Below are 19,656 nucleotides of genomic sequence, written 5' to 3'. Positions count from 1 at the left end.
CGGAGGAACAAAAGCAGTCTGCATTTAAACGCTTCAGTGTGGAGACGCAGAGACCGAAGAGCTGCTCCATCAACCCCTCGTTTCCAACGCTGCTCTTCCCAGTCCTATGGGGGCGTCTTCCTGCTTTGCATTTTGATGGAAGAGAAGTAGAAGTCTTCCCCTTCCTCAATCTCGTCTTCACAGCACTTCATCTCTCCTCCCGTCTCCATCCATCGCCGCATGCCTGTGAGCCGCTCTGATGTTAGTGTCTTGGGTGACTGATGATATTCAGGTGCTTGCAATATATAATAATACAGCGATTGGAAACATGAATGTCGTGTTCAACATCCAATCTCAGAAACTGGCTTTTATTTTGTAGATTTAAGACAAAAAGAGACAAATAAAATCAAGAAGACACATTAGACAGTCAGGAGACGGTTGTGACACGAGAATAAAGACGGAGCCGTACGGAGTTATTTCACTCGGCAGTTGACACACACATTTCCCTCGGGTGTTTGTGTACGTCTCTGTGGTTTTTAGTGCGATGCTCCAGCACAGTGGAGTCATGTGGATGTCAAACATGTCCCACGTATGATGAGTGACACCACCTTCACTTTGGAATTCAAGGCCACAGAATGAAACCCGTTAAAAACAAACTGCTGACACGGACTGCCCTGGACGTCGCGAATGAACGCCGCGGCCGAGCGGCTCGAGGGTCAGCGTGCACACACTCGGCCCGCAGTAACCAGCCTCTACGTCACAGGGCGTAGAAAGCTCATACTGCTGGAGGGATATTTTGCACAGTCAAATTATAATATAACAAAGAATCAGCAACATTCACCGATCAATAGGTGTCACAATATGTCCGCTCTGCTCATAATGGATCTGACAAGCACAAGGAAGTCCGCTCAAATATCCACACAAAGAATCAGCGGGTCGGGCCGAGGGTGAAGGCAACAGGATGATGGAAAGTACAACATTATAAAACATAAACGAGGCACACGTAGGTTTCCCTTTGCTTTTTTTCCTTCTTACAATCAGAACCTAACACAGAGTACAACTTTGTAATAATCTCTCGATGACGTAAGGCATTTCGGCATCTGACAAAAGTTTACATTTTATGTCTCATGGAGGTCTGAATAGAAAAAAAAACGATGACAAAAATGATAATGTGCATAAATGAAGTGTGAAGAGAACCTAATTCCCCATTTCTGACATCAGGCTTAACAGATGCTCCTCTCCCAATCAGCTGGGGGTCGGACTGATTGAGCCTGACGCTAATTCATTGCACAAACGTGAGAGCTTCAATCAAAGAAAGTTAGTAGGTCGTGAGAAAGAAAAAAAGTTAAAAAGTTTGGAGCACAGAAAGGAGGTGGCCATCCATATGTGTCACACCAACCCCCTTCAAGGTCAGCCCGCTGCCAGCAGGCAGCGAGAGGGGGAGGGGCGAGAGGCGGCTGACGGAGAAAGAGAGGGCCAGCCTGACCGCTCGACGGGGCTGATGGCTGGCCGGAGTAAACGCTGAAGGACGGGGGAATGTAGCGGGCGTCTGGTCGGCTGGTCTCAGGGGGCGTGGCCCATCGAAGGTCCTGAATCATTGTCGTCAAGGTTCCGTGGGTTCAGGGGGTCTGCCCTCGGCTCGGGAAACCTGGAGAGAAAAAGAACAAAGACAAATTACACCCTTTTCCCACCAAAGTGTGTGTGTGTGTGTGTGTGTGTGTGTGTGTGTGGTTTTGGTACACGTGGGAAAACCTTCCAAGTCGTCAGTCTCTCTTTCAAACCGTCACATCAGAGTGGCTGATGTTTGAGGAAAGACGACCAAAGAAGACTTTGGGCTTTGAAAGAAAAACAAGGTCAAACTTATCAGAGTATAATAACTGTATGTTTAGTATGTTAAGAAATGATATTATTTGTAACACGTGTCACCTGGGTGTCATGTTTCCATCAGTGCCGATCCCAGCTGCAGAATATAAATACCTTCTAATACCAACTACCAGTCATCGGTCCTGGGACTGGAACCTTACCACTAAAGATACAACCTAGATGTTCATGGGTGTTAGTGGGTTGTTTTTGTCCAGTGGGAAAAGAGCTATGGATGACTTTACAACTCTTCTCTCTTTCACAAACACACACATATTGTGGAACTATAATAAACCTTTGTGAAATGTAATCAGCTTCAATCGAGCTACGCCTTAAGTAGAAATCCTCCATTATGTCGGTTTTACATCAGCAGGTCTGTAGACAGAGACAAAGGGAGACAACATGTCAGAGACCTGCAGCAACCAGAGCTGATGGGTTCAAGTTCACCAGAGACAGTCTGCGCTAATCCTAATCTCTCATTGGACAACGTGGTGAAGGTGATGGAGCTCTCCTCCTCCCTGAGATGTAACTCTCCTCTGTAACTTCTCATTCCACCCTCCCTCCATCCTTCTCATTGGGATTCGGCCCCATGCGTCTATGGCACCTCCCTTTTCAAAACACCACAGTGTCAGCATGTTTTCCGTGCGGGGACACCGTTTAAGTCAATGAAATTAAATTCACTTTAGAGCCATGTCGTCGAATTTCACCCCTCAAATGTTTCCCCGAGTCTCAATCGATCACTTCCTATGACCTCGGACGGCTCGTTTGCATTTATATTTGTGAATTTACGCTCGTCTATCGCAGAAAGAATCAACAGACATTATTCTATTAAAATCTGTGATTTTATACTGATGCAGTTTAAAAAAATGGGCACAACCTGTCTCAGAAGTTAAAGTTGGAGCGTGATATAAAACATGTGTGTTCTGAATCCTTTAGATAAGGAAGCGGTTCATTGATACACTCCATACACACGTGAGCGACTGGAATATGACATCACTCCCTCAAGCACACGCATCGGTCCAAAGTGCCTGGCGGTGAAGTCAGAGACGACTCTTTCAGCTTCTAACAAAGAGACAACAATTTGCATACAGACGCACACCTCGGCATCAAGTGCCACATCCACGGTTTCAATTAATCAAAAGTGCTGCTCCCAATCATTTTTAGCACAGTTACTACTTTCTGTAACACACACACACACATTTTTAATTGTCGACCGCGTCACACACACTTTACTGTGAGCAGAGCACGAGGCATCAACGTGTGCGTTGTGCTCAGCCCCGCCGGTCTGACATGGTGTTTAGGGCAACACGTTGCCAGAATTATTTGCGTCAGGACATTTCATCTCCAACCGAAACAGTGAAGCCCTGCTCTTTGTGAAAATAATAATTACACACATATTTATGTCACAAAGCAAAGCCTCCACAAGTTGTATATTCAAAACAGTCCTTGCTAAGCCTTCGGACACATGGATACAATCACTTTTGTATTCCACCCGCAGGAAAACAGGCAGAGGGAGGGAGAGAGGAGAGAGAGAAAAAGAGAGAGAGATTGTTGGGGGTCCAGAGTGAAGCTCCAAACATGAAACACAATGTCAGTGGCTGGCTGATAAATTCCCTACAAGTTGCTTTGTTCTCTTTTTCTGTCTGTTCATCTCCTCTGGCCTAAGTAGAAGATCACTTTGCTCTGTGTGTGTGTGTGTGTGTGTGTGTGTGTATGTCTGGGTTATTTCCGCCCATGACTTATTCATACGCGTAAATGCAGTCGCTGTATTATTGATTAGGGCCGACCGTGCCTCCTCCTCGTGGTGCGACCACGTCCTGTGGACAGTGCGGCGCTGAGGGGCTCCAGAGATCACCGTCTGGGCCTCAGGAGCACATCCTGGCCCGGCCTTCGTGTTGATGGATGGATAACAGCCCTGGAAATTTGGAAGTGTGTGTGTGTGTGTGTGATAAGATTGTAGATGGAACTGATAGACTAGAACAAAGCTAATCTCACTAATGTCCCCTTTCAGAGTGAAAGAGAAACGTTTCTCGAAGAGCCCGATGATGAACCCATCAATCATGGGAGGAGACCTCCGGCTCCCTGAGAGGAAGACGGAGCGTGCAGGATGCTGCCGAGACTTTGACTTTTGTCTCTCTCACTCTCTTCCTGTTCTGGCCTCAACCCGTGCAGCGCTCTGGGAGACGGGAGGAGGGAGGGGTCCTCGCCCGGGATACGTTTCAATTCCTTGCTCTTGGCACAGAAGCTGCAGGACTCCCAAGTCATCATCCAGAAACACTCCCATCGCGCCGCTGCCAGCTGCCAGCTCGATCCAGCCTCATTGCCATATGAATAATCATGCTGCGGTAGATCGGATATGCTGAATGGGTTTGAGGTGGGTGTTTAAAAAAGAAGAAGAAAAAAGCACTAGGGGAAGAGAAGAGAGTGAGATTCCTCTTAATTAAGCAAAGACGTCAAGTGAGAATAAGACGGTGTACATACGTGCCGGTTGCAATGATCCTCAGGTGAAAGTACTGTAAGTGTTTTTCATTTACAAACAGAGGTGATGCCATCAAAGCATACTCCATCACATCAGACGGCAGGGCACACTTTACGCCCTGGAGACCCGTGAGGTCGGGCCTAGTGAGAGGATAGCGACTGACTCGTACTCTCCAGTGGCGCGGTGCTCTCTGCCACTCCTGATGAAGTAAATCCTGTCGCTTCTGCAGGATGATTTATCACTATCAACAGTTTGCGACAAGAGATGACTGTGATATAGAAAAATGATCAAATAAAAAGGAGTAAAATGACCGCAGAGCAAGAATGACGTGAGAAAGGGAAAGACAAAAAAGACTAGAACAAAGCTAATCTAACTAATGCCCCCTTTCAGAGTGAAAGACAAACGTTTCTCGAATAGCCCGATGATGAACCCATCAATCATGGGAGGAGACCTCTGGCTCCCTGAGAGGACAGGACAACACACACAAGGATTTGACATAGGGATGTATCCTAATGAGAGGAAATGTGAAGGGAAACCCAAGAGGGCAAAGGAGTGACATGGAGAGGTGGGGTCAGACTTTAGGAAGGAAAAGGTCCTTTAAGAGTGTTTCCAGGAAGGTAAAGATCAGAGAACAAAAGGAAAGGGCACCACAGTGTTCACAGGACATGTGTGGCAGCCATGACAAACACATCTGTCAGGATGTCTCTTAAAGCTCATTGTCCAGATGACTCGGGCCATGATCATAAGAGGTGCTCCAGTACGCAGAGCGTGGTGAGCTCGCTGCCAGGGACACGACCAGCAGTCGTGTTAAAATGAGGCTCCGAGTTTAAGAACGTTCTCCTCCTGAAATGAGTTGTCTCTACTACACAAAGGAGACGAAGTCGGGCTGTCGCCAGCTCCCGAAACTCTGAATTACAATGTACAACAAAAACGCATCAATTTACAAACCTGCCTTTGTGAATAAATTTGCACAAAAGGCCAAACAAAAGAGCCAACGTTCATTATTGAAAATTGAATCCACAAACAAACATTTTATTTCAAGTAAAGTAAAAGCCTTTTACAGTTAATCACTTTTACACAAACAAATTGCCTATTTAATAAGTCTAAGTAAGCGTGCTGCTGAAACTCTGCCTCAAATAATAACAACGTGGCTAATTTAGCAACAGATCCAATAAAAGTGTTATCGTCATTCCTCCACGGACCATCGCCAAGTCGGAGAAAGAGCATTCGCTTGAAAGTGGATGTGCTAATACATTACACATCTTAATTCATATTTCCATTGGAGTCCAGCACCTGCTCACAATGGCTTTAGGATGTGTGTGACCACTGGTTGTAATTCCGACATGTGCTGGTTCGGAGCTTTCCACTGGTGGTAATCTGGTTTGAAGACGGCACTTCCTGGCGTGGATACAGAGACGCCTCCTGCGGTACCCCGGAGGTTTGTGCTCGATCCATTCCCCAGTTCTCACTGTTATTTATACACATGCAGTGTATAGATAACACATGACCTGAATAAGAGGCCTTCTATCATTTTCATTTACCCTAAAAATGCATCGAAAACTGTTTCACAGCTAAATGACAATACCTCAAGATATTCTAATTGTAGCTTTAGTGTGGCTTTTCAAAGCGGCACTGACCGCTGCTCCTCGCCTGTCTGAGCGTCGTACCACGACAAAGCGTCCTGGCTAACCAAACACTGAGAGTGTAATTCACAGCGTCTTCTGCTCTTGATGAGGCGCCTGTAGCTCTTTATTCTCTCCTGGAGGACCGTCATCAAGCATCACTGCAGTGCTTTCAAAATGCAGCTGCAGTGGAAAGAAGAAAAAAGATGTCCTGAATTTTCTGTTGCTTACTGTACGAGCTATTTTTAGAGTTGGCTATTTTAGCATTGATGCGATTTCTTTCAAAGCATGACTGGGGCACCGACCTGTTGACTACATCTGAGATGCACAAAGTAAACTGCAGACTGAAAGTGATCTACGATCAAGGCTTAAGATACTTTAAAATAACACGCCGGAAGAATTCAGGCTCGAGAGGAGCGTAAAATGTTGAAAGTCACTTCTATAATATGCATATTTACTATGTAAATTGTGAGTAAGGACTAGTTTTTTCCATTTCTTTGTCTTTTTTAATTCATCTTACGTGCAGCTCTGGTTTATTCATACTTTTAAACTTCTTTATACTACAGCAGGAATGGAGGAGTGGTGAGGGGCTGCTGGCTGGGCAGGTGGTCCCAGTGCTGCAGGTGTGGGAGGAGGATGGCTCCCAGCTTGGATTCTATGACTCACAGGAGGATGAACCGCTGCACAGGAATATATACCGAGGGGCGTAAATATACCTTTCAAATGGATTATGTGACAGTCGGGGGTCGCAAATAAGAGACATGTGGAACTGTTTTGGGATTAACTTTTTTTGAAGAAAGCTGTTTGGGAACTTTCCTCCTTAAGCAAAAAATGTAAGCCGTGTCCAATGTTCTCAGACGCAGTAATACACACACGCAAACAGGACACACACACACACACACACACACACACACACACAGTAGGGATTCAGAATAATAGCAATTTTCCTTGAGACAAAGAAAACAACCACCATGAGATGGGACTAGAATCTACACGGTTGTCAAAACTGCTGGATTGTTTTCATGATGAATCTGTAAAAATGTCTTTATAGCTGCATCCGTGCAGCACCCCCTGTCGAGCCACGGTCACAGTAGTTTTTGCTTTGTTTACATGGTGATTTATTTATTGGGCTGAGGAGATTCTTCCTCAGGAAATCTAATCCTCCGTCTCCACAGTGACCCCAGCAAACGGCATTAACAAGAAAGAGCGTTATATTGAATCTCTGAAATGCCAACCTGACCAAGCCGGGGGGAAAGTGTTTCATCTCGTCGGTTATGAAGCGGGTCTTCGTTTCCATTTGGGATGGAACTGTTCAAATACGCACAAAAGTAGAATTCACACCTACATTTACATGAATGTAATGATTGACTTCCTCTGAATGCCTGAAGGCGAGCGGTGGAGAGAGAAGCAGACAGAGAGGCTGCCGTCATAAGACCCATAAGATGTTCTGAGCCGACTGAATAATCCCTCCAAACAGTGACAGGCTGCCTTGTTCTGAGTCACTGGTCTATTCATACTGTTCAGTGGAATTGTCTTTACACTGAAAAACAATGCAGCACCCTGTGGTGTTTCCATGCTGTTCCACAGAGTTAATCAGACAATGCATCATGGTACACGGGACCGGAGCTGGAGGGGGTTTAATGCGAGTGCAAAGCAGCTGATTCATCAGCGCAAAATGGGACAAGCAACAATAGATCAACTTTACAGTGCACCAGATGCATGGCCTCAAAAAGACCCCATTCACACGCGTGTTCATGCATCAGAAAGTGCGGCGATTACCCCTCCAGCCGAGGACCGCGTGCAGTCAACTCGCGAGATGCTGCGTGCGTTATGCAGAGGACGCTTTCCCCTGCGTACGGCGAGGCGGAAAGGTCACAGAGCTGGTGTTCAGCCAATCAGGACGATCACACGGGTTCATCTGCGCTGCAGCAGGTGAGAGGCGTCGAATGAATACTGTACCCCTCCATGAACTCATTTCCTTCTCCCTTTGACACAGGCACCTGCTGTTAATCACACGGAGGAATAAACACAGAGCCGCTGGAATGAGAGCATTAAGCCACCGGAAAGACTCCATCTTACGTCGGCTCATTTAGAGACTTACAGATTTCTGTGGCCAAGGGGCCGATGGAGGAATTAATTGAGAAGAATTGCAGCAATCCCATCCATGTAGCCCACAGAAATAGAAGTGCTCAATAGAATGTGAAGTTATAATTGACCATGTATGGACGGTACCTCCTGTCCACCCCCCTCTCAAGAGATGTGTTCGGACGATCAACAACGCTCCGGAGTAGCACAGCCCTGTGCCTTCCTGTTCCAGGGCCGTGATACTCTCGGTCACAAATTAAATGCCAATGAATGCTGTTGGGAAGATCCCTTAGAGGAGAGCCAGGAGGAGATAATAGAATCACCTTAATGGTTCCCCCTGTATAACAAAGAGACGGGAGAGAGGAGCAACACGTCGGATGGAGTCGGCTAACAAGAGGCTTCATTTTCACGAGGATATACGGTTTCATTTTCTGGTGTTATTCATTCGACGAACACATTTTCGGCTATTCATTTTTTTAAACAGTCGAAGCCAGATCCATAAAGAAACCCAAGGGGTGTGAGGATAAATGACTCACAATGGCCGACAACTATTGAGCCTCTGGTGATTTAAAGTAAATGTTCCACCTTGATGTCAAACTGGGCAGGGCTTAAAGACGGGAGATGAAATAGGATGCAGCGAGTTCAAAGACCGGACAACGTACTGGTTGCTACCACGCTGCTTCAAGATTCACTGATGGTGTCGGAACTGGAATGGAAATAACAAAAAACTGGAACCATTTTGTCAAGGAAATTAAAATACAAATCTAATTTCTTGAGTGGTTGTCATCCCTTTAAAGAAAAAGGAAAAGAGTCTACAAATGAATAAATCAATGAAGCATTAATAAACACTAAATCACAAGCTGCACATCTGGCCAGATGCCAATCGCTGTGAGAGCAGCGACTACCGTACACTTAGCCATGGTGACCGATGTCACGCACATCCATGGAGTCACTATTCGGACAGGACGCTCACATAAAGCACCAGCGACATGAAGGGAGACGATGTCCAGTGGGTCGGCTCAGAAATGACAAGGAAACACAGCGTGTGAGAAGTCACTGCAGGTCCTCGATGTGGACACAAACTCTGATCAACTGGAGCCAGTTGTTTTGCAATCTGCATTATAGAATCGTTATTGTGATGCAAGCATTGAATCCAACACGTCATGCAAGTATTAAAGAAAGAGTAAGTTACGCAACATCTCATGAGTGGTTTACATTAGTGAGAATTCCTCCTGCACAAACTTCATGTGGATCACCGCCAGACATAAACATTCACGTTCGCCAGGGGATAAACCCTTTGCTTCGGGAGCAACGAGGCCCGTCCTTCAACGCCACTCAGGACAACATTCTCGTCATTTTAGTGGCAAGAATCTAATAATAGCGAAGCCGTCTCTGCATGTCGCCTCCCAGCAACACATTCGTTTTCTGGACTGTAAAGAGCATTCCAGCCTCACAAGGATGCCAGTGTGGTTTAAGTCTTGGTTATAATGTCCATAAAACATAAAAGCACAACTTTTAATAATGCAGCCCCTATGGCCTGATTAAAAATGTGTTGTTGCTGTGGGAACGACGATTTCCCCATGCATCTTATCTCCAATTAAATGCCAGTCTTTATCTGTTCCTCTTGCATGCGATAAGGGATTTCATTCCCACATCTTAAATGTGTAAATGCCCATTGCTGAATAACAAAATCCTCTCCGGTGAATGCTGATAGCCTGCTTAGTCACACCAGTTATCTAAGACTACTAATATCACGTCTACTGAACCTCCTTATCTCAGACGCAGCCAGGCGGATATTGCTTCACTTTACCGGGTCGGAGGTTATTTTATACTCGTCAAGCCGAGCAAAACTTCCTTTTCTTGCAGGTTTCTAAAAACATGCCAACTTTAAATGCAGCCCATGTCTTTGGCTTACATTGACATTTTCTAGTTTCTAATACCCCTTTGAAGTGTGAATCTCAAGCCCACAAGCGTGAGAAAGGGAGAGAAAAACACATTTGACAGATAAACTTTTATCTGTCCTTCTGGTAAAGAATAGTGAGCACCTCCGCTGTTCCTACTCTCCCTTTTACTTATGATTTTCTTTCTCATATTCCTTTTTTGTGACTTCAACTTGGGTGTAATTTAGTTTCATGGGCCATTCTCTGTCCTTTATAATGCCCCGTTTCTACGTCTCACTTGTTTTTTCTTCGCTTCATTTGCCCACGGCCATACGGCCTCTGCCCTTTGTTGTCCCCTCGGCAATAAGCCTTGCCCCCCTCTGCCCTTTGTTGTCCCCTTCGGCCCCATTGATTCAGGGTTACTGAGTGAAGTTCTTCTGGTCCCCACAGTCTGTCATGTGACCACTGAGCTGGCTCCGTCCAGACATCCATTATGAAGACTGACAGGCCACAGCAGCGCACACACACTTGGCAGGCTGGCAGAGCTGCCCCCTGTTGCCTCTTTCAAACGACCCCCTTCTCTCACAGAAGAATGCCGGTGCCACCTTAATCAGGGAACTGCCCAGGTGCCCAGACCGGCTGAGCCAGAATCTGGATCGCTCTGGAGAGATTTTAAAATTAAAAGCTCATTTACGCCACACGTGAGGCAATGAAACGGACTCCTCCGCTGTCTGTACTCTCTTCTATGAGAGATGGAGAGATGTAAGAGACACATAAGGCCAGAGAAGAGGAGCAGAGAGAAAACGAGAGTGCGTCGATGAGTCAGAGGGAGTTGGAGAACCGGTTGGTTATTAGGCCAAGCCTTCTGTCACATGAGAAGTCGCCCACCCTGCTGCATCCACGCCCCATCATCCAAGCGCTCAGTGTGAAGGACACCCAGGCAGACAGCCCAGAAAACCTGTCACAACTTCCACCTCGGCTGATAAGTCTCCCATGCCTCCCCCCCCCCCCCCTTTCCTCTGCAGAATGTTAAACTGCCGTTGGAGTAAAGGACTATCTTTTGGGTGCAGCAGGAGCATCTTCCTCTTGCAACAAACACACAAATGAACAGTTACGATATCTACCACTAGATTCTTCTAAATTATTTACAGAAAAGCTTGAAATGCAAATGTTATGCTTCAATGCAAATATATAAGCATTGTACTTTACAGGCGGCACTGCACAAACTGAGGCGGGTTTGGGCTTTATTAGCCAGTGAGATGTGTTGTTTTGTTTGTGTAGGAGCAGCCAGTCAGATGCAGCTCAGCACCGTGAAATACAGTCGGGGCCTCGACAGCTCCCCAGTGCTGGCCGACTATTGCACTTTTTTACGTGCACTAATGCATCCTGTAAAGCATCAGTCATAAAAGTCCGTCTTCTCCTGAAGGTAGCATGGCCCCATCGGATTTAATTTCTTCATTAATGCCCACCCTTGGGAATTGGATCTTTATCTGTTATCATAGGTGAATACGAGACATCATTTATATTTCAAACATGCATCCGTCTATCCGTCTGTAGCCAAAAGTCACAAAACTCAAAAGCAATGATTTTTAATTATGAAAAGCAACAACCAGTGACCAATTGTCTGGTCCAAAAGAGAAACTGAGACGTGCAGAAAAAAGCAATACATTTTCCGTTCACATCCTTCCCTCCCTTCAGAGAACAACACTGGATTAAGGTGATTTTGTGAAGTGCATGATAAATCTGCCATTAGAATCCCGGGGTAGTTAAATCCCAACCATCTCCTCATTGCTCTCTCGACAATATAAATCTACATGGTGACAGGACTTGTCGTCAAGCCGCTGAATTAAACATGCCAGCCTTTGCCCACTCCCCCGTCCCCTCCCTGGGAGAATAGCTGAGCAGAGAGAAAGACTGGACGGAGAGCGAGGAGAGCGCCCTGACAACCGCCCCCCCACACACACACACACACACACTGAGCCCCCCCCCCCTGAGCCCGCAGACACGTGCGGGGACATTGCTGCTGAGTTCAACTGCAGAAAAGTGACGCTTGCCCATGGTGTGTGTGTGTGTGTGTGTGTGTTTGTAGTTTCTAAATTGACAGTTCACAACTTGGGCCAGAGGTTTGATAAGGCACTGATTCATTGCCCCCTGGTTTAGCCTGCCACTATCATTCTCCTACATCTCCACCGAGATGAAATCAAACCGGTAATTCCACCCGAAGGCTAACACACTGTGTGTGTGTGTGTGTGTGTGTGTGTGTGTGCGCATGCGTGTGTTTGTGTGGTTAAAAGGGGACATCGTAGGTGAGAGTGTGAGGAAGGGATCTGTGTATAAAAGCTTTTTCCCGTCTAATTACCCTAAACATGCAAGTGTGTGTTTGATTCTAGAATGCATAATAAATGTTTATACACAGTGAGATATCTTCAGATTGCTTTTACTTGTGTGTGTGTGTGTGTGTGTGTGAGAGAGAGAATTTCATGCATGATAAGGTGGAAGGCAGTGTCTACATATCAGTATGACAATCTGCCGAGTGGATAAAACACAGAGCCTGTGGCTGCGAGGGAGCAAGCACTGTCATGATTTTAGGATGTGTACCTTTCTCTTTGTAATCTCATTATTATTTGATGCTTTGGCCTTATTGCCCTTGTAACATTCAAACGAATTAAGCATATTGAAATGAGCAATGGGAGAGGGAATATGCAAAGAGTTTCAAAATGGACCTATTTCCCCTGTTTAGAAATGGGTATAAGATACTAAACAGCAGAGGGCCTAATAGCAAAATATCTTTCTACAGAATGTCATCAGCCTTTCTCGAGCCAAATAGTTATTTTAAAATGCAAAAAACAGAATCTCACAAGCACCCCGCCCATAGCCTACAGTGCACAACATGACAACTCATCCCAATTAGTAAGAGGCTGAAGGGCCGTTTCCAGAGATGCTTATTCTGATCGACAACATTGACGTTTGCTGATCATTACAGTCCAGCTGTTAGATGTTCAGATCAGATCATCTTTTCCAAAGTACCCAATGAAAAGCATGGGACTGCAGACACGTGTTGAAATGAGAATGAGGCAATCCACAAACACCAACAACACCATTCGTCCTGCTATTTTTAGTCATGCTAGACGTGCGGCTCCAGAGTCGTTGGTCTGACCGCCACGCCCTTTGGTCCAGACTGAACGACTGGAGGAACTCTTGTGTACGGACATTCACGGACGACAGTCGACCAATCCTGACTTTTCCTGTCGAAATTGGGAGTTTAAAGTGTTTATGTTCAGAACACCTATTGCCGAGAGTCTAATGAGTTAAAGATATTTATTAACCACTTATGATGTCATAGTTAATAGTCATGACTTCTCAATCAATTATCAGTCAAGATTTACATTTTTAAATACTTACTTGCTAATATTAGAACATGTTGGACATCTATCGTCATTGTCAGCATGTTAGCATTATTTGAGCATTTAGCTCAGTGCAGCCAGCATGTCTGAGTGTTGTCAAAATAACTTTGAATAAATATCGACCATCTTATGTTTTACAATTGTGTGTTACTGCGGTTACACATGATATATTATGTTTTCCAGTCTGAGAGCAAATAATCCTTCCACATGGTCGGTGGCTGTGGCTATAAAAATACTGCTCATGAATCACATCATTGAAACTAGAAGGTCATTTCAGCAGCGCTACAGCAGCGCTGTATCTCGCCAGATGTGCTTTGACATAATTTAGATAATTTAAAAAAGAAAAATGTCAATATCTGCAACTTGGATAGAGCGATCCAATATCTGCCATCTGCCAACTCTCTTCATCACTGCCCTTTTTTTCTTTGACGCTTTCTTCTTTTTAAAATAATTGGAGCAACCGACAGCCGCTCACATAAAACACCTACGTGCTCACACCAGAAGTATTGCATTTGGATATATATATTTATATTTGTGTCTCTGCTACTGAATCTTCACTGCTTGCTTCAACAAAACACACAACACGATGATTGGATGGGGCAGTTTGAGAAGTCTGGGGAGGTGATTCAATGAGCAGCTGCAGGGGGAGACATAAGGAACACGTGTGGCTGTGAGAAAAGGGGTGCAGCACATAGAAACTGTTCTGCATTCATAAATTATGAAGAATATGAAAACACATCAAGTCAGACATGTTCCGCCTGAATTTACAATAACAGACAGTAAATTAATGCACGACATTGGAATAAGAAACACAAAGTGTGGTTTCTCCTCAGTCTTCGTGACTCGGGTGTTCAACACCAATGTTATCAGGAAGAGTATTTGTTAAAGCCGAAATATCGAAACATAGACAGCTGGAGGATTTAGAATACCAGGAAGCCTTGTGAGGTTTACCATCAGACTATTGTTGCACTGGAGCTTTCTGAAATAATATTTGTCAATTTTGTCTATTCTGAATTACCAGCATACCCATAAAGCTTGCTATAGCGTTGATGTTTTTAATCTCTGCATCTCTACAGCACACTTTCTATTCACCTCGTGCATCAGCCGAGCTGCACTCATTTCAGGTCAATTTTTAAACTTGATTCTCAATTTTTAAGTTGTAAATGTCATGTACACATCTATCTTTCATAGCTTGTGCTTCTTGCCTGTCTTTAAAACGAGCAACAAATTATTTCAACAAACAAATGTATTCTATTTAACTTAAAGACCCTCTGGATACGAGCATCAGCCTGATATGTAAACTATGGACCACAAAAGGTTCTCAACCCATTACTTTGTGTCAAACTCAACCTTTTTTTCTTCTTCTCTCTATACATTTAAAAAGGCAAAGTTCATCCAATATTAATGTTTAAAATCCCATGGTGCTCCTTGTTAAATCCTTCTGTCTTATCGGCTTTACAAAGAGTGAAGAACAGTAAAACAAGACGGGCTTTCCTTCTCTCCGGGTGAAGGGTCGCCACGCTGAAGCACAACTTTGCACACATGCAGCGGTGGGAAGGCCAGGTGGGCAAGAGATGTATTGGACATGGATATGAGAACTCTGGGAGGTGCTCTATCGACACAGAAGATCAATAAAGCAAAGCCCTCCTAAAGCTCTGTCCACCGTGTCCCCGGCTCTCTCAGACCGATACTGGAGGAAATCAAACAACTAAAAAAATCCAGCAGTGTCACGAGTTAAACTCTGTTCAAAATTATGAAACACATACAATTTATTAGGAGTCAGTCAAATCCAAAATCAAAAGAAGCCATTTGTGTTTAAAAATACATTCATACCCTTCATGTTTCGCAAAAAGTTAAACCGACTGATCTCGGTTGCATTTTGACATGCGGTCCAACAGTCACGTGACATACGAGCCACTTTAACATGACATCTTTGAACCGGAAGCTTTGGGTGGAAACCTTCGGCTCTCAAATGCACAACTGAGGACGAGGGCTGCCGTTGCTACTGTGTGAACGACCTCATTTGTATTTCAGAACAGTTGCAGCAGAGACAAATAACTGCCATTAGTCATCACGAGGGACACACGCCAACACACTAATTTCCCTTATTTATTCCCGTCAACACCTCTGCACACACCCCTCCGTTTCAAAGTACTTTGATGTGTCATGCTAGTGCCGCAGGATCCATGAAACGCATGCGAGCACCAACACAAATGCATGAGACAAACACCAAGTCAAGACTGAGAGAAATTATGCATGTGACATGAATTATGCACGCTTTTGGTCTTTCGTCATCTAAATACACGTCGGTTTTTGGTTTGCGTGAGCTTTGCATTCATTTGGGAGCTCAGATCCACTCCTGTTGAATGGGGGGCGGGGATGAAGCAGTTTTAGTACGGTCATAAAGCAGCTGGGACACACACACACACTTAAATTATTCAATGAGGGCATGTTGAGACAAACAAAAATACACACACCCACAAATAGAATGGGATAATGGCAGAGGGCCTGTCGTAGCTCCTTGAGGAGGCGATGTACATTTTTCATGAGAAGAAATGCAGCTCTCCCTCCATCCCCTCATCTCTGGGCTCGGTCCCGTGTGCTCTAGCCCTGCTCCCCTGACACCGCCCAGCTTCACTCAACCCATCTATTTGACCCGCCGAAGGGCAGGCAGCTCAGAGCGACGGTTTAAGATGTGTCCCAAAGTGGCCGACTCGCCTCCCCGTCAGACCCTTTTCCTTTCGGACACCATGATTGAGGGTGGTCTACACAGCCTTCACTCAGGGAGAGAGAGGGAGAGAGAAAGAGAGAGAGCAATTTGCACCATTGCTCTCCTCCGTCAGCGAGCGTTTGATGACGGAAGATGACAAACTTCTCAACGGAGATCAGAGAGATTAAGTAGAAATGTATAGAATTACGACAGTCAGAGAGGGTCTTTAAAACCTAATTACAGAGTGAGGAAAGTGGAGAGCACCTTCGTCATGTATGGATGGAAATGAATGTAGGAGAGTGCATATTGGAGATAATCTGTGAGTTCAGCCAGCTGTGTGTGTGTGTGTTCTGGCCCATGCATGAGTGATAAAGTGAGGGAAGCAGGGGACACAGGCTCTTGAGATACAGCGTGACGTGAGTGATTGATTGGAGCAATGGATGGGTGGGGTGGGGGAAGTGCTATGCTTCCCAGCAGGCTTTACCATTTGAGTGTGATTGCACCATGCAATTTCTATTCTAAAAAGACCTCCATCACACTCGACAAAGCTTTACCTTTTCTTAATTCAGGTGGCTCTTCTTCTCGCAGGTTTACTGATCTTGAGGCAGATTCAAACTCAGAAACAAACCCTGTTATCAGTGGAAGGCATTGATTTTCCTGCTGCTTCTTTGTTTTGTTTCGGAGTTCACATCCAGTGGCTGTCATACGAAGCTCTCACATCCCGGATATTTATGCCGGTTTGTTCCCCTTCATTTGATAGGTGTGAATTTTGATGATTTGTAATGATTCTCCCCTATTCCCTTGTATCATTTTCTCTTTCTTCTTTTGGGGTGGCATGTTTTTTTATACAGTCACTCGGGGGGGTTCACAGACATGTAGCTCTCGTTTCTTCCGTTTGAATTACGTTCCCTCTGCAAATATAATGAGCATGACGCAGATAAAAAAAAAAAAGAGGCAGATTTTGAAAACAAAATTCAAGAGGGAAACAAGTGCAAAATACACTCAAACAGATGTGCCCCTTACAATCCACTCATTTAGTTCCTGTGCATTAATACAGTACTTTCACCTGCACTGACCACAACTACATTAAAAAAAAAAAGTAGATACATTTTTTTGTTCCATGCCTTCTTTGGAAGAGACGGATTGAGTACCAATGGGTGCAAGAAGAGCTTGTGGCACAGGTGGATGAAGTCACATCAAGTCAGGATTTATCTGGCACAACCAGGGTCAGGGATTACGGCGTTGACGGTTCCTGTGGCGCTCAACTAGAATTCAGAGCTTTAGCTCCGCCAGGCTAATATTCCAACATGTTAACATTTGTGGTGGAGCGAGCATTCAGTTGTGTGTTTTACAATTACAAGTATGAATTACAACAGCCACACTATGGATTACTTCATGTGCTATTTGAAAGGGTCATGATACTGAACCATTTCATATTCATGCTGATCGGTCACCTTCTGTCCGGGGAGCGCAGACATGGCATCTTTGTTTGTTCTGCGTTGATCGTTAAAAGATGGAGAGAGTCGTAGGTAATCAGTTATCTCATCAATAAAATGTTTTACTTTGCCAAACCCGGTTGGTGGCTTGGTTAAGGGAATATAGAAGAACTGATCAAAATAATTTGCCCAAATATGTCACTTAAAAGTTTGAGGTGATCTGTACTTGCTGATTTAGTGAATCAGAGAACATTAAATGGAGCTTAAGCGGTAGTTCAGGAAGGAAGATTCTCTTTACAGGCGGGTCATGCATCAGTGTCTCAGTCTGTTACTCATAGTGATTACACTGTCAGCTGATCTAGGGGGGCGTGCACGTTGACGACCAATTAGATGCAGCACAATGTCTCTAAGCCAATCAGATCGTTGCTGTCACACTACTCTGCCAGCTGCCGTTTCACCTCAAACCTGCAGGCGACCCCCCCCCCCCCCCCCAGTCGCCTCCAGGCAGAAACTCCATTATTCACCTCCACCCGTGTCTGTCGGATCAGAACTCAGCGTCACCGCTCCTCGTTTATCCTGGTTCAGGATAGAGTCTGATCGCCAAAGACTATGCACAATTCCATTTTTGTTATACCGATGTAATAGAGATTATTGACTTTGAGACATATTGGTTAACTTGTTACTTTTTCCTTTGCAGTGTTCCAATGAGTCCTTCCTTCATGGTGGCAAAAAGTCCACAATTCCTGAGCTAAAAACTCTGAAGTCGGGGAAGCCAAAAGACAGAAATTATTCTACATATCTATTCAAAATCAAATATTCTGAAGTCCCAACGCAACAGTGAATAGAAGTCCAACAAGCGGATTTCCTTGGAGTGCTCCTTTTTTTATCTCATTGACTGTCCCACTGTCTTTGCTTCTATTTCTCCCGTATGCATGGTCACATAAAAGTGAAGAAATAAGCCTTTCCTTTCATTTGTGAGTGTGTCAGAGACACTCTCCTCCTTTAGTCAGTAGTCTGGTGACTCCTGATGTACCGCCGCTCTAGGATCAATGAAAGCTAAGAAAACCAAATGTCAACGCAAATGAAGTGTGTGTTCTCAGAAAGACAGTCGGCAAAGTGTAGACTTTGAGAGAGAAATAGAATTGTAGTCATGAGTTTAGGTGCAACCTTTAATTATTGCTCTTCCAAATCAATTAGACAGACTAAATGGTGTAACAGTGCACGAGATACTGACATAACCTAAATAGTCACCCCTTAGGGGACATTATTACATGCATTAATACACAAACAATGAGACTGCAACAGCTAGATGAGATCCAGATGATATTGTTCTGATTTTCCAAGTTAATACATACAAATACACACTAGCAAATAAAGAGACAAACACAAGACAACACGCATGTATAAAAGGGGGAAGTCAAAGACAAGGGTTGCAACGGGAGCTGAGGGCCTTTAAGCCGAGCAAGGCAAGCACAATTTGAAATGTATCCCATTAGAGGCAGCAGTGAGAAGGTTGGGCTGAGCGGAGTGAAGCAATATTTATATTCAGAGGAGGACAAATCTTAGCATGCATGGAGTATTTATATGTTACGGGATTTGTGGAGAGGCGGGATTGTATTGATGAGGAAGTCCGGGAAAGATGCGTGTGGGTGCAGGATTGTTGTCTTTGGGGAGGCTCTGTCTACAGCAGCGATACGGGGCTCAGACACCAGATTAGTGTTTCTGCTTCATAGTCAATTTGCTGTCTGCATTCCATAACAACCACTCCTCCCTTCCTCCTGCTGAGTGTCTATCCTTCTGCTCCATCTTTATTCCATTTCGCCCTTTGTTGGCTTCCCCTTCGAGCCGCCTTAGGATGTCCAATCTCTATTGCTCAACCACTGTCATAAACTTACACATGGTACAGAATTTTTTAATACATGTTTCCTCAATTAAAAACTCTTAACTTCTCATGTTTTTCTCTCCAAAAGGAGTCGTCTTCCACTAGCCACAGTGGATTCTGCACTCACTGCATTTTAGGGCACTTTGGGATTAATTATCAGAGGGTGAGTGTGGAGAGATGTAAAGGTTAACCTTGACTAAGGGCACACATTTAACTCTCTCACCCTTGGGTCCAACACCGCAGCCATCTGCTCCACAGTGAGGTCATAATACTGACCAATCAATAACATTTTACATGTCAGCACCGTGTGTGGAAATAC

General features: G+C 44.8%; 1 protein-coding gene and 1 long non-coding RNA gene across 2 annotated transcripts in view; one reads left to right on the top strand and one right to left on the bottom strand.

Moving 5' to 3' along the window:
• Positions 1 to 314: 314 nt before the first annotated feature.
• Positions 315 to 19,656, bottom strand: part of trim44 (tripartite motif containing 44) — a 35,723-nt gene continuing 16,381 nt past the window's right edge. The window contains exon 6 of the mRNA XM_056415785.1: positions 315 to 1,627. Coding sequence (XP_056271760.1) covers positions 1,543 to 1,627 — 85 coding nt within the window. The 3' untranslated portion in view covers positions 315 to 1,542. The remainder of the gene's footprint in view (positions 1,628 to 19,656) is intronic.
• Positions 7,176 to 8,801, top strand: LOC130194716 (uncharacterized). The gene is made up of 2 exons (XR_008831941.1): positions 7,176 to 7,872; positions 7,937 to 8,801. It is a non-coding gene; the product is annotated as an uncharacterized LOC130194716 (long non-coding RNA).

The sequence above is a fragment of the Pseudoliparis swirei genome, chromosome 6 (genome assembly GCF_029220125.1).
Source record: "Pseudoliparis swirei isolate HS2019 ecotype Mariana Trench chromosome 6, NWPU_hadal_v1, whole genome shotgun sequence".
NCBI lineage: Eukaryota > Metazoa > Chordata > Actinopteri > Perciformes > Liparidae > Pseudoliparis > Pseudoliparis swirei.
The sequence above is the reverse complement of the archived record's forward strand: the minus strand, read 5'-3'. Positions and strand labels throughout refer to the sequence as shown.